Source organism: Belonocnema kinseyi, chromosome 7 (assembly GCF_010883055.1).
Source record: "Belonocnema kinseyi isolate 2016_QV_RU_SX_M_011 chromosome 7, B_treatae_v1, whole genome shotgun sequence".
Lineage (NCBI taxonomy): Eukaryota > Metazoa > Arthropoda > Insecta > Hymenoptera > Cynipidae > Belonocnema > Belonocnema kinseyi.
This window is the reverse complement of record NC_046663.1, coordinates 86,400,715-86,415,596: the sequence shown is the minus strand read 5'-3', so window position 1 is coordinate 86,415,596 and position 14,882 is coordinate 86,400,715. Positions and strand designations below refer to the sequence as shown.

General features: G+C 34.5%; 2 protein-coding genes across 8 annotated transcripts in view; one reads left to right on the top strand and one right to left on the bottom strand.

Moving 5' to 3' along the window:
* LOC117175943 overlaps positions 1–14,057 on the top strand; it is a 33,083-nt gene extending 19,026 nt beyond the window's left edge. For 2 of the 3 annotated variants that reach the window (XM_033365807.1, XM_033365806.1), the window contains 6 exons: positions 6,628–8,650; positions 8,732–8,907; positions 9,205–9,367; positions 9,451–9,714; positions 9,833–10,054; positions 10,164–14,057. In XM_033365807.1, the coding sequence (XP_033221698.1) occupies positions 6,809–8,650; positions 8,732–8,907; positions 9,205–9,367; positions 9,451–9,714; positions 9,833–10,054; positions 10,164–10,610 (3,114 nt within the window). In that variant the 5' untranslated portion in view covers positions 6,628–6,808 and the 3' untranslated portion in view covers positions 10,611–14,057. The remainder of the gene's footprint in view (positions 1–6,627; positions 8,651–8,731; positions 8,908–9,204; positions 9,368–9,450; positions 9,715–9,832; positions 10,055–10,163) is intronic. The other variant, XM_033365808.1, reaches the window with a different exon arrangement.
* A 122-nt stretch (positions 14,058–14,179) lies between these two features.
* Positions 14,180–14,882, bottom strand: part of LOC117175944 — a 35,689-nt gene continuing 34,986 nt past the window's right edge. For all 5 annotated transcript variants that reach the window (XM_033365811.1, XM_033365810.1, XM_033365809.1 and 2 more), the window contains one exon: positions 14,180–14,691. In XM_033365811.1, coding sequence (XP_033221702.1) covers positions 14,486–14,691 — 206 coding nt within the window. In that variant the 3' untranslated portion in view covers positions 14,180–14,485. The remainder of the gene's footprint in view (positions 14,692–14,882) is intronic.

Genomic DNA, 14,882 nt, shown 5'->3' with positions numbered 1-14,882 from the left:
AAACTTCGGACTTACAAATAAACATAGTAACTAATCTCCCGGAACTAACCTTGTTTGCAGGCAATCAAAAAAGTTTATTTCATAAATAATTTCCAGATTATCTAAAAGGCAGAGATGGAAAACGACATAACTTAAAAATAATGCACATGCATAAAATTTTTATTTAGCACAATAAATTTTTTTTGTTATTATCTCTCAAAAAAGAGTACGGGGACGTCCGTTATGATATTTATGGCATCTCCGAGTTCAGTTTTTAAAAATTTTCATTTTTGTGGAAAAAAATCCGGGGAAACTGTAAGTATCACATGCCCTTAAGGGTGTTGGTGCAATCCGACTTTGAATTTTATTTAATAGGTACGGCACTGATTCCATATATATTTTTTCCGAATGATTTGTGAACGAAAGAAAGAAAACTTGTCGAATATTCGGGGTTTTGCGAGATGCTCGGCTCAATAAAATGTTGAAAAATCAAAAAATTTGTTGAGGAAATGATTATTTTCCCGACAAATATGAATTCTGCGAAAGATAGAAACCAGCGGTTAGCAGACGGCAGCATTTGAAAGATTAGAATCGTTAGATAATTTATTTTTTTACTCACAACTCTGACATAATAGAAGAACTCTAGAGATTCACGGCTCCTCCAAAGGGCCTGGTCTTGAAGATGGTGTCCCCAAATTTTGCGAAATACGTTGCGAAATGGAGCAAAAAGCAGAGAAAACTGACATGCCCTGTCTGTGTTTTTGTAACTGTATTTGTGATCAATCACCGGGCTGGCTGTTACCTTCACTCTATACGCGGAATCGGGGCGTACTTCGTTATCGTCCGTGGGCCAAGACACAATTCTCAATGGGGAAAACCTCTTCTGGGACATTGACTTTTTGATGAGACTATCATCAATCGATATTACTTCAAAAATAATAAGACACGTGTCCCGGATTTTTTGGTCCCTTGTAAGAACTATGAGCGTTTGTAAATGACAGTGTGCAGAAACTCTACCGGTTTGCGCGCATAAACTTTCATCAAGATACGCTGGTCCAGTGGACCAGAGTCTGACTGTTGACCACGCTGCCGTGGGTTCAAATCTTTTTCTCAACTTTTTTTTTCGTATTTTAAACATTTCAAGTAATAATTTTTATTGCTTCCCCGGCGATTTAATTATTTGTTTGAAAAATACTACTGGGAAATATATATCAGGCAGGCACTTTTCGAATGATTTATTTGTATAATCGTAATTTTTTTACATTTTTGCGGGTGATAATCGTCATAGACTATCACGTAGCTGGGTGATGTAGTTTTCACTGTAGCGACGGAAGAAATGAGAATTTATCAAATTTATTCGTTTACAGGTGTTATTTGCAAAAATTGTCCTTTCAATATTTTGTAGGAAATTGTATTCACATTTTTTGTTTTTATTTCCCAATTGAAAACTGCCTAATCTTTGGTTAATTCTCATTTCTTCCGTCGCTGCAGTGGACACTGCATCACTCAGCTACGTGATAATCCGTGATGATTATTACCTGCAAAAATGTAAACAAAATTACGACTATACAAATAAATTATTCGAAAAGTGTCTGCATAATGTTTATTTTCCAGTAGTATTTTTCAAACGAATAATTTACTCGCCGGGAAAGCATTAAAAATTATTACTTGACTTGTTTACAATACGAAAAAACAAAAAGTTGAGAAGAAGATTAGAACCCACGGCAGTTTTGGTCAATAGTCAGACTCTGGTCCACTGGACCAGCGTATCTTGCTGAAAGTTTTCGCGCGCGAACCGGTAGAGTTTCTGCACCCTTGGCTAATGTGATTTACAAACGCTCATAGTACTTACAAGGGACCAAAAAATCCGGGACACGTGTCTTATTATTTTGAAGTAATATCGACTGATGATAGTCTCATCAAAAAGTCAATGTCCCAGAAGAGGTTTTCCCCATTGAGAATTGTGTCTTGACCCACGGACGATAACGAAGTACGCCCCGATTCCGCGTATAGAGTGAAGGTAACAGCTAGCCTGGTGATTGATCACAAATACAGTTAAAAAAACACAGACAGGGCATGTCAGTTTTCTCTGTTTTTTGCATCCATTTCGCAACGTATTTCGCAAAATTTGGGGACACCATCTTCAAGACCTGGCCCTTTGAAGAGCCGTGAATCTCTAGAATTCTTCTATTATATCAGAATTGTGAGTAAAAAAATAAATTAGCTAACGATTCTAATCTTTCAAATGCTGCCGTCTGCTACCCGCTGGTTTCTATCTTTCGCAAAATTCATATTTGTCGGGAAAATAATCATTTCCTCAACAAATTTTTTGATTTTTCAACATTTTATTGAGCCGAGGATCTCGCAAAACCCCGGGTATACAACAAGTTTTCTTCCTTTCGTTCACAAATCCTTCGGAAAATATATATATGGAATCAGTGCCGTACCTATTTAAAAAAATTCAAAGTCGGATTGAACCAACACCCTTAATGCTGTCCTTCAACATAATACTGACTCTTAATCCAAATATTAAAACAGGATAATTTTTTTTGTCACATAAACCTTAACAAACAAAGCTATCAGATCAAAATAGTCAGAATTGGCAGCAGACCATGGCCTAACCTCTTTATTATGAGTTTCGTTAGTTTGCATGGTTTTCATGAGAGATAATTATGAGAAACTCTGAGTCACTAGACACTAATTTGAATAAGTGCTTTACCGCCTTCAATTTTTAATAATTTTTTTCTGTTAAACGACTCGAAAGAAAAAAATTATAATGCACATTCGGTTCGGATTAAACTTATGTATTAAAAAATTATTTTATCTCAAATCGTGAAACAACCCCATTGTTGATAAAATGCTTACGAAAATAAAAAAATTTATTTAATTAACTGCTGTTCACCATACACTATGTTTTGAATTACCGGGGAAAATCTTTGATAGTCGGGAATTTTTTCTTTGATAAAAGTGGCCACCCTCATATTTGAAAAATGCTGTACCTCGATCATTTGAACGCTTTTTAATTCACAGATCTTTTTAATTTGATTATACTGACAGTTTTATTTATTGAAATTTTAGCGTTTTAGAGCTTTTTGCCCATTTAGATCGGAAATGAAATTTTTTAGTTCAGATCGGATATTTTGTTTATATTTAAGTCTTATTTTAGTAACTCCGATGTACATTTGATTATTATGCATGAAACCTTGAGACGCTTCTTCGTTAAATGGTACTCGTATGAGTAAGACGCCACAATTCTTTTTGGAAACGATCCACATTTTACAAGTTATTGATCCTCTTTATGTCCTTGTTCCGTTAAGACGAGGATAGTTGCGTGTGGAGGCATCGCCAAAAACCTTAAAGTTTAATATTTGCTTAAAACGCAATACCTCCACCAATAGATGTTCTACTAACCTGAATAGTTTCATGTTTTTCTTTTTTTCTTGTAAGGTATACGCACACAGGAAGTTATTTTGCTTAAAAATTAAGAAATACCCTTAGTTTGAGAAGCAACGTATATAGTGAGATGAACTATTAACATAATTGATTACCTGATTAGATAACAGTTCTCTTATATTATGAAATATGTAGTAAAAATCTTGATTTTACTTTATTGAAATACGTCGATGTTAAAATAATATTATGAATTGCTTACTAACGGCATATTTACATTTGAAAGATTAAAATCTTGACTTTATTTAACGGGTTGTGCCTCAGTAGTTACGTATTAATGATAAGAGGATTTTCATCAGAAAGAGACCTTACACTCAAAGGATTAAATATGACGCATTCGCATTTGACTTGGCAAACAAATCAAATTTACGTCAAATCACACAATTTATGTATATTAAGGCCTTTTGCACTCATTACGAGGGCAATTACTTCCACTGCTTACTTTGTTATGATTTATTCGCTGACTACATGTTTCATTAATTTATTACAGGAAAATTATTGTAGATATATACTTAAAGATTCTCAGAATTGCATTTTAACTGCAAAATATTTTCTCAGTAATTTATGATCATTTATTGTCACAAGTACAAGATAAGTTACCGCCGCCCAAATGAAATAAATCGTATCTGCATTTCGGATAAGTCATCTTGTCACTTTTATGAATCGTTCAAATGAGACTTAGATGTCCTTGATTCTAATGGTGTCTATTGAAAATCGATTTTTTAATACGATAACATAATGGATGTCTATAAAAACTACGAGAATTAAGGCTATTTAAATCCCAATTTAAAGATTCGTTAAAGGGACACATGACTTACCCGAACTGCAGATACGTTTTATTTCATTTACACGGCAGAGAAGGTAAGAAGAGTTGTGAAAGATTCTTCAACTTTTATAGAATTATTTTATATGTACTCTATTTAATAATATCCATATTAGTATAATTTTGTATAAGCCCTAATATAGCACGGTATGCATGATTTGTGTACATTGTAATAATTAATTAATTAATATAAGTATTTTTTCTTTTTCCCTTAATAAATTTTATTAGTTGTTTGCAGCTTTGCTTAGTTTGATTATTGATTGCCTTTGAAATATTTTATATTTTATCCACGATGCTCGCTTACGCCGTATGTCGCAAGCGCATTTCTAAGCCCAATCACGCATGCACGCCTGCATAGGTCATGTTATATTACCTTGATGGTGAGTACTGAATTTTATTTTATGCATTCCACTTTTTCTATTGAAAATTGCTTTGATACATGGTATAATCAATTCTTTATATAAGACTATTAAAAAAATTAAGATTCCTTTAATTATTTAATATTTTCTTTACAAAATCTCGTGTAGAAATTTCCCCGGTTGGCCCTACTATAGCAAGGTTTCTGGTCGGATCCCGGCCGGGCTACCTCTGGCTGGATTTCATGGACAGGAACCGGTCGGATGCCGATCGGGCTACATTTTTCTCGAATCACCAAGCCGGGAGTCGGCCGGTTACTGGCCGAGCCAACCCTGGTTATATCTCACGGTCGGGAGCCGACCGGGCACTGGCCAGGATAATTTTGTTGTCAAAATTACAAATTTTAAGAGTTTACATTGTTTTTAATAAATAAAATATTACTTTATAATGATTTTTACATGTTTAAAGAAATTTGTTAAGCAATTTATTATTGTGTATAGAAATTTTCTCGTAGAATAAAGTTAAAGTCGTGTTTTCTTATGATTTTGTTAACTTGCTTTTAACTTTTCAATTTAAGCGAGACAATTAATTAATTAAACTAAATAAAATTGTTAGGTAATGTTAGTTAAAGTTAACCTAAAATAATTGTCTTAACAAATTATTATTGTTTATAACTATCTTCTTCGAAAGCACTAGTAGAAACTTGCGATTTTTTCTAAAACTTTTTATTTATGAACTAAAAAAGGCTATTCGAAACTGCACACTCTTTACTATCAGCCCCCTCACCTACTCTGAAGAAACCAAACAATCTAATAATTAATTTCTTTAAAATCTAGTGTGAAATATGATGTAAATGAATAAAATCTTGGGGTTTTTGTTTAAAATATCCACAAGAGTAAGAGATTGCTTAACAAAGTGGTTCTCATAATTGAAAAGCCAAAAAAAGCTGACAATTTCGGGCAAACTGCAGCTTTCTATAATTACTCTAAGAGAAAATAGTTATGAACAATAATAAATTGCTTCAACAAATAATTTACTCTTGAATAAATTGCATTAATTATTACCTCACTCTAACTAAAGGGTTGATAAAAAGCTGTAAATTTCAGGGAAATAAAAAATAAAAAAAGGAGTAAATTGTTTAAGCAATTATTTTTGTCAACTTAAATTAATTATTATCTCACTGTAATTGAAAAGTGGTCAAGAAGCGGAAAATTTCAGAGAAAACCGCAACTTTCTAGCGTCTATATTGTAAGAGAAAATTTCTATAGGCAATAATAAACTGTATTAACAATTTATTTATACATATAATCATAATCTTGCAAAAAGCGATTTTTTATTTATGTGATCACATTAAAATTCTCTTTCTATCATAAAAATCAAAGTTATAATTTTATTGACTTTATTTTTCGGTTGAAAGCCTTTGAATTATGTTAAGCATTATCTGGTATAGAGTTTTCAATAATTTAATTTTAATTCCAAAAGTAATGGCACTAATTTCGATAATAAGATAAGACACAGAATTTAAGGGTGGCGCTCCAAGAGAACATATTCAACATTTAAAAACAAATTTCAGTAGGGACTAAAAAAGATCCCAAAACTCGAATTTTTAATATAGGAAATAAATCAAACTTCGTATTCGAAAAGAGGACATGCAAAAAGTGATACTGTAAAAAAGAGATCTCTAGTTTTTACAGTTATTATTACATGAGCGTTGAATTTAAGTGTAAAGAATTTAGTCGAAAAATGTCATTAAGTACCAAGAAAACTTTAAACGGTTATCAAAAATTCGGTTTTCATTTAAGAAAAAATCTTGATTTTAAACTAATTTTTTGTCGTAATTTGTATAAAAATGTATCTGATTTTTTTAGATAAAAATTATATTTTCGAAAAAATGTTGGATTTTGCAAGGCCACCCTTCAACTATAAGTAATAGAAAAAAGTTAAAGTTGAAACGCAGATAGCTTGAACAGAAAAGAAAAGTCAATTCCCTCTCTAACAAAACAAAATTGTTTTCGCAGGAAAGGGCAGAGCAAGGAGGGTGCATGCTGAGGAATTCGACACCTCGAAGCCGGTGCGAGTACCGTCGGAAGGTCCTTATGGTAGCTGACGGTTGTGCGGGTGCCGTGCCAAACGAGATCCAGGGGCTGAAGGGCTGGCCGCGTCGCTGGAGCCAGTCGACCAATACCTATATTTAGAAGAATGGCCGACAGGAACCGAAACTTCCTTCGAGACAGTCCTAGCGACGCGGTGAAGCACCTCAAAAGCCACAACAACAACCATGATTCCGGTGTAACAAGCCCAACACGAAAAGAGGGACTCTATGTAAAGAAGGACGCCAGCAACTATCAACGCCTCGTGAACTACCATAAGGATGACTTCTCCCCCAAAAAGGATCCAGATTCAACAAAATCAACACCCAAAGAGCTCAAATTCAAGGACAGAAGGAGAGGAACAGCTCCTATCGTCGGCTGGCACAATGGAAGCCCCACGGTTTTCCCTAGCACTCCAGTTAGCTCTCCTGAACAAGAAACTCTTTTAAAATTTGAAAGCCTTACCAGCAAAAACTCTGATGCGTCTAGAGTCGATGGGACCGGAATTGATGAGGCCTGGAGAGATAACACCAAAACAGATGTTACAAAAGTAGAGTCCAATGGTACCAGAGCAAGATCTAATGAAACCAGAAGCTCCTCCAGGAGTTCTGGGATTGGACAAGATTCAAATAACACAGAGAATCTCAGCAGCATCGCTGATGAAAGGTTGATGCTGACCACCCCACCCTTCACCAACGACAGAAGCGTGGAGTCTTTAACTCTAGATGGAGACGCCCAGTTGACGACCAACGAGGACTGTAGCATTGGAGACGAATTTCAAAACAAGATACATCTCCTTAGTCCTGGAACCGACTGTACCGAGGATAGAATCCCGGCAACTCCCACTGACCACTACCTCACCTCACCTAATCTCACTGTTGGTACAAGTCCAACCGACAGGAGCGAACAAGATCCCGAGTCAAAAAAATCACTAGAGAAGACTCAGGGGATCCTTGTTTACAGGAAATACTCAGATCCAGACACAATTTTAATTTCGAATACACGGTTTCAAGATCTGGAGATAAAGGACTCGATAGATGGATCAGAGAGTGTCTTGGAGATCTATGATGATGGAGAAGGGCTGGATTCCTTAAGTGAAGAGATAGAGAGCAGGAAACCTAAGATTCCTGATGGAGGTTGGGGATGGGTCGTGGTGATGGCATCACTGCTGATTTCGATGGTGGCCGATGGGGTTTCCTTCAGTTTTGGGCTTTTATACAGTAAATTTCTGGAGGAGTTTGAAGCCTCGAAAGCCAAAACTGCCTGGATTGGGTCCCTATTTATGGCGGTTCCTCTACTTTCTGGCCCAGTGATGTCAGCTTTGGTTGATCGTTACGGATGCAGGAATATGACAATTGCTGGGGGACTGATCTCTGGATTTGGATTCGTCCTGAGCAGCTTCAGTAACAGCATCGAGGTAATGTACCTGACTTTTGGCGTCCTTGCGGGGCTGGGTTTGGGTCTGTGCTACGTCACTGCGGTTGTGAGCATCGCTTATTGGTTTGATAAGAAGAGAACTTTAGCTGTAGGTCTAGGGGCTTGTGGAACAGGTATAGGGACGTTCGTCTATGCACCGATGACGTCGTTCTTTATTGACGAGTATGGGTGGAGAGGAACGGTGCTGCTCTTGGCAGGGACCTTCTTTAATATGATAGTTTGCGGAACAGTGATGAGGGATCCGGAGTGGTGGATCCTAGAGCAGAGAAAACAGAGTCTAGGGTCCCCGAAGAAGTCAACGGCGAGGTCAGAAGGAGGAAGGTCGCTGAATAGTCCGATTGAGGAGTTTCCGGGTGTAGAGGAACTAAGGAAACTGCTTAAAAGTGGACAAACCCCAGAGTATTTGTTACAGAGTCTTAGAACGAGTACGGAAACACCAACGGGTGCGGAAGGCGGAGGAACTGCTTTTAGGAGTGTTGTCAATCTACCGACCTTTGTGAGACAGAGTGAAAAGGTAGGATTGTTTTGGGAATTAATATTTGTTTCTGTTAATTGCTTGTTCAATTTCGTGATATACATAGAGAATTTTCATCAGGTACCGTTGGAGGTTTTGGAATCTCTTTCCTCTAACTCGAGACTCTACAACGTCATTCTGGAAAACTATCCTAGTATTTTGTTGTGCAGGTCGCTTTCCGATAAGAAGCTTGAGGATTCGAATGGCGATGTCTTCAACAAGAGCGGAGTTACCATGTCCATGAGGTTACACGACTGGTCTGCTATCTGCATCCTGCACGATTTTTATTATTTTGCTTTTATGATTTTAACTTTTTCGACTTTTTCACTGTCTGTTTTGGAACCTGCGATTTATAATCTCAAGGCAACAAAAAGTTTACTTACGTATAAAAAGACTAACGATTACTTTGTAGTGTGTAATTACTTAAATACTTCTCATTATTTTCTTATTGATCTTATTTTGCCTCTTATTTCAATTTTTACACACGCACCAGCATTTGAATTATTTTAGATTATAAAAGTTTGTGTCATTATCTGATTGGAAATTGATTTCAGGATAAAACAAGCGACAGATAAAGCTAAGCGTGTACAAACTCAGACAAAGGATTCTCGTCCTGGATCTCATCATGCCTCGACAAAGGTTCTTGCCACTAGAAGAATGTCTAGGAAAGATTTAGAGGAGACGAATCCCTTACTGGCGAAGGAAGTAGCTGAAGCTGTAGGACATATTTTAACATTTTTTTGATCAATTTGTTTGTGTAATAAATGATAAACTGCTAACCAATAATAAAATATTTTCAGATGGCTGAGGCGGAAAGAGCAAAATCTGTATCAAGACACCACCTACCTGGCTTTTCAGGTGGTGTCGTAAGAACCGATTCTCTTCCATGGCTCAGGAGACAATTTAATACTAATACTCACTACTTTAAAGATATTCGTGTGCACAGAAATTCTGTTATGTATCGAGGAGCTGTATTGAATCTCCACAAGTATAGACTGAGAGCTAGTAGCTGTCCGAACATCTACAGAAACAGTATGACGACTTTGGCTAAAGAGAATGAAGAGGTTTGATAACAAATGATAAAACAGTTAAATAATAATTTTCATGATCAAATATTAGCTAATTGGATAAAAATTGAAATCGATAATTTCATATTTTATTAAAAGAGTCTATTCTTTTCAGAAATGGTACAGCGAGCTGGTCGAATTGCTGAAAGGCATGATGGATTTTTCAATGTTTCTAGAGTTGCATTTTCTCCTGCTATCCCTTTCAACAATTCTGCTTTTCACTTGGTTTATAGTACCTTACTTTTATCTCGTTGAACATCTCAAGAAAAACGGCCATTCGGAAGCTGAAGGGTCTCTTTTACTCAGTATCATTGGCATCACGAATACTATAGGAATGGTAATATTAGACTGTTTTCAATCGAATTGTTGTATACTCTTTTGGAATTATCTTTTTAAAATATTTTTTTTCAAAATCATCGATTCTATTATAAGAAAATATTTTGCAGATCGGTCTTGGATGGGCAGGTGATCAGCCCTGGATGAACGTGAGCAAAACCTACACCTGGTGTCTCATTGCCTGTGGAATAGCAACCATCCTAATGTCAGTTTTGACTCATTACTACTATCTTCTGGTGATAACTGCAGCAGCCTTTGGTCTTTTCTTCGCCAGCAATTTCAGCTTCACCCCTGTCATCCTCGTCGAATTAATCCCCCTAGAAAGATTCACAACCGCATATGGTCTCAGCCTCCTCTGCCAGGGAATAGGAAACCTACTAGGACCTCCCTTAGCAGGATGGCTTTTTGATATAACTGGTGCCTGGGACCTTTCGTTCCTCATGGCAGGAAGCTGGATTATGTTCTCCGGAGTTCTCATGGGAATAATTCCTTATACCAAAAACAGAAAGATTTGGGGCACTGGCCCTGTCGAAATGGAAAGGGAGAGGGAAGCTTAAGCTTAGAAAAATAATTTATTTCGCTTACAATTCACTAGTCTGAATGTCGAGAATCTGTGACAAACTTACATAACAGGCCCGAAGAGAGTGATTTTTGGTCAATAGAATAAATTGAGAGAAAGAGAGAATTTGAAGTGTGAATGGTAGTTGAAATCTTGTTAAATTTTTTTGTTAATAATGAAGGTGGATGAAATAATCCTAATTCGATTTTATCAGGAAAAGGTTTCAGTTCAGAGAAATTTAAATCATATCAAAAAGCCTTTGCTGAAACCTTTTTAAAAACTTTTCTGAATTATTTGAAGACATTCCAAAAAATTTTATAATTCAAGTTTGTGTACAAAAAAATTATTACGTATCGTTAATTAAACAAACCATTTTCCTTCAGCTAGGAACATTTTTGTGAAATATTGACACAGTTAGGAATTGTTATGTTTGATAGAGTGATTAAGAGAAAAAATTTTGTTGATATTCAATCTTATTGATTCTAATGTGTTCTGGACATGAAGTCAAGTTTTTGTGTACGCTTTCAAATTGAAAGCGGTACCCTTTCTATGTATCTATAATATCATAGATGTGCATAATATTGTATCATAATGTATATGATATTACATCATACATTTTATAATAATTAATTTAAAACCTTGCAGTTGTTTTCGACCTCAAAACTTTGATTATTTTTTGTTGTTGTATTTTACTTGTTCTTGACGATAATTATTATATATGTTTTTAAGAAGATCGCGCGTTTTAAATAAATAACTAGTAATGATGCTTAACGTTCAAATCAACGTCGTTTTCGATTACAAAAGTGTTGTTTGTGACGTCGAACAGAATTAGTATTTTTTAATACTGGCCTTTTTAAGAACGTGAATAATAATTATTAGGGGGGGGGGGGCAAGTAACATATTTACAAAATAATCAAAGTCAATGTCGAAACTGAAGCCCAAATCGTCTTCACAAACGACGCTGAGTTCTTCAAATTGTTCGGCTTCGGATAACAAAACAATTAATTGTTAATTTTTTGTTTTCTTTTTCGAACAAATTTTTCATTCTTTGAACGAACATTTTTTTGATCCTCCAAAATCTTGGGTTTGGTTAAATTAATTAAGTTTGTTTTTGCTTAAGAAAAAGTTTGTTGAAAAAACAAATTTTTTGCTTCTATAATATATTGAAACCAAATCGTTTTGTTGTTCGAAATCAGGGTGGCCTGATGTCAGGGAAATCAGGGAAGTCAGGGAAATGTCAGGAAAATGAAGTAGCTGTCAGGAAAAATAGAAATTGATATGCTTTAATATTATTTCGGAAGAATTTCCTAATATCAATACAAATATTTTTGTAATGTACATTATTTAAAAATAGAATTCGATTCCTAGTTTTTTATTCACAGTTATTTATTTATTGATAGTTTGGATACATGTCCTTTACTTAAATTAATCCATACTGCTATGTAAAACGCATTTTTTTGGCTTGTTTCACTATTTTGCTCGGCACAATATTGAAACTTTATTCGCTTTTGTAATACTTTCCTATCACGGAAATTGATTTAAATGACAGGGAAATTGGAAAATTCAGTCTTCTGGCCACCCTGGAAATAAACATTTTTCTTATAGTAGGATGATTCTCATCCTTTGCCTCTAGCACTGGTCGATCTTATGCCACTAGAAAAAAGTTTGTTCATTCAACAAAATCGTTTGGTTTACTGAAGAATTTGGTTGCTTTAATCAAAGTTTGTGCAAATGATCAAAATTTGTGTTCAGTCAATAGATTTCGTTCTGTTAATTTGATTTAATATTTTTCCTAGTGTGGCATAATTGAACCATTATTGAACATCATACGTGCATAATATATCACAAGTGTCATAGCATAAAATTGAAATAACTTAAAAACCGGTAGTGGCCGTAGATAGTTAGAGATTTGAGTTGTCAAATTTTGTATAAATCTGTCAGATTTAAACACCAAGTGAAAAAGTCTTCCTAAATTCAAAAGGAGTTTGAATTATGCGATGCAATTTCGAATTGATGTGAACCATCACAATTATATTAACCTGAAGACGTTGCATTATATGAATTGATTTGATATAATATCATAGTGATACGTACTACATTCCATAAAGAACATAAAATTGATAAATAACTGAAATTTTTGTTAAAAATCTTCTTACCGTTTTGTTTGATAGAACTTGATTCATCTCAAAGTGGCTATACAACTTTAGTTAATAACAACATTATTTGAGCTAAACTAAAATCAGAGAGTAAAATTTTAATTTAATTTTTAAATCATAAAAAAATTTGGTTCTTACCATGGAACATTAAAAGGCCACTTTTTCTTTTCTTTTATACAGTTTTTTTTTTTCTAAAGCGAGTGTCAGATAATTGTAGACTTAAAGACAGTAACAAATTACGCTTACCGGAACAAATGCTACACAATGTACCATTCTAAACCATTGAATATTTGTGAAAACTGTCTAAAATACTGTAGAATTTTAATAATAATGGAAAAATAGATGATACAATGATTTTCAAAGTGAAGAATTAATCACGGATTAATATTGAACTTGATACTGGTATTAGATTCTGAAACAAAGTGCTGAGTTAAATATACTCTGATGCTGTACATAAATGTGATATTACCTTATATTTATTACTGGTGTGTCACATGATTAATGAATCCTAAAGTAATTGGATAAGAACAGTGTCGAACAAACTGAAAAATTGTAGAAGATTAGAAACTCTTTGTATTGCGAAAAAAAATCCAAGTACTTTTGATAGATTTTACAAACGTCGATGCCTTTCATTACAGGAGACTGGAGAATTAATTAAAAAAATTTACATGTAGTTAATTGTGGCAAGTTTCAAGTTTTTATTAAGTAATTATCATGAATTATTTTAATAGTCCAATTATTAATAAAAAATTATATTAATTATAGTTTTCCACTTAAGTTTTCTAATCACATTCTATAGTTAACTGTATTTTTAATATGCCATTTTTCAACACTGTAAAAATGAACTAGAATTTGTAATTTTTGAAAAATGTTGTTCATTGCATTTTCTGTGTTCGACACTGAATTTCCAAAAAATCCATTAAAATTTTGAATTTAAATTTCTCGGGTCGTGCACAATTCATAAAAAAATAACCGATGTCTCTTTTTGGAACTTGTGACCTGACGAGTTTTTCGCGATGTACATTTTTTAGTGTGAACAGGTTTGTAATATGTAATAATGTAGTAGAAATAAAACGTAATAGGGAAATTTGTACAAATGATTTAATTTATTGATTAGATAAATTTGTTATTAGGTTCGTTATCTACTCTCAACATTTTAAAAAGAATTGATTGGTGGGAAAAAGCGGCGATGCGACTTCGAATGCCTGTTCATGTATATTGTTGTACTGCCGTTTTTACGGTAATAATTATAATGATGATAATAATAATATTAGCAAATTGAGACACTATTATTCAAGACTTATCATTATTACATGTGATTATTTTCTTAGAATAACAATCTCCTCAATTAGCATATCAAGTGTTAGAAGTAAAGAAGTTAAACACAGGGAAAAGATTCACGGAAAAAGGATTAGAAAAGCAAAGTTTCACTAGCCTTTATTGAATAATAAGTGTACAAATCACGTAAGTAAAATGCTGTTTTATAGGCAGTTTGCATTTTAACAGTTGTCTTAAAAAACTGCATAACCCTCTGTTTTTACAATAATTAATTATTGATGCTATTAAAATTAGCATGTGTAACATTAATTTAGAATAATTATAATGGTGTTGATCGCAAATTAATCTCATTTGGGCAATTTAATCCCGCCTAGCAGCCGGACCTTCTGGATCAGATTTATGTTTCACAAAGAGGACGGAAACGTTAAAATCCTTTTGCTTAATATCCTGGAGATGTCGTAGGACTGACTGGAGTCGGACTAGGACTTCTGCTCGTATATTTTGGAACACCGACTGCTAAGGCAAGATTTTGTAGACTTTTTGGAAATGTTTTTGTGATGATTGTGTGCTGAGGTCCAATCATTGCGTCCCCCATTACTCCTAATCGTACACCATTACCATGCCTGTGAAGTGTCATTGACATACCTACAAAATTTATTTGAAATATAGACAGAATTTCAATGTTTTTTTTTAATCGATTAAACTAGGTAACAAAATGTTGTTTATCATCACTTGATAGTACGAGGGTGGATTGATAAGTTTCCGGCCTGACCAAGAGATGGCGCCACTAGGCCTACCTTGAGGTGGCGTTCTATAGTACCATCCTTAGATAGCTT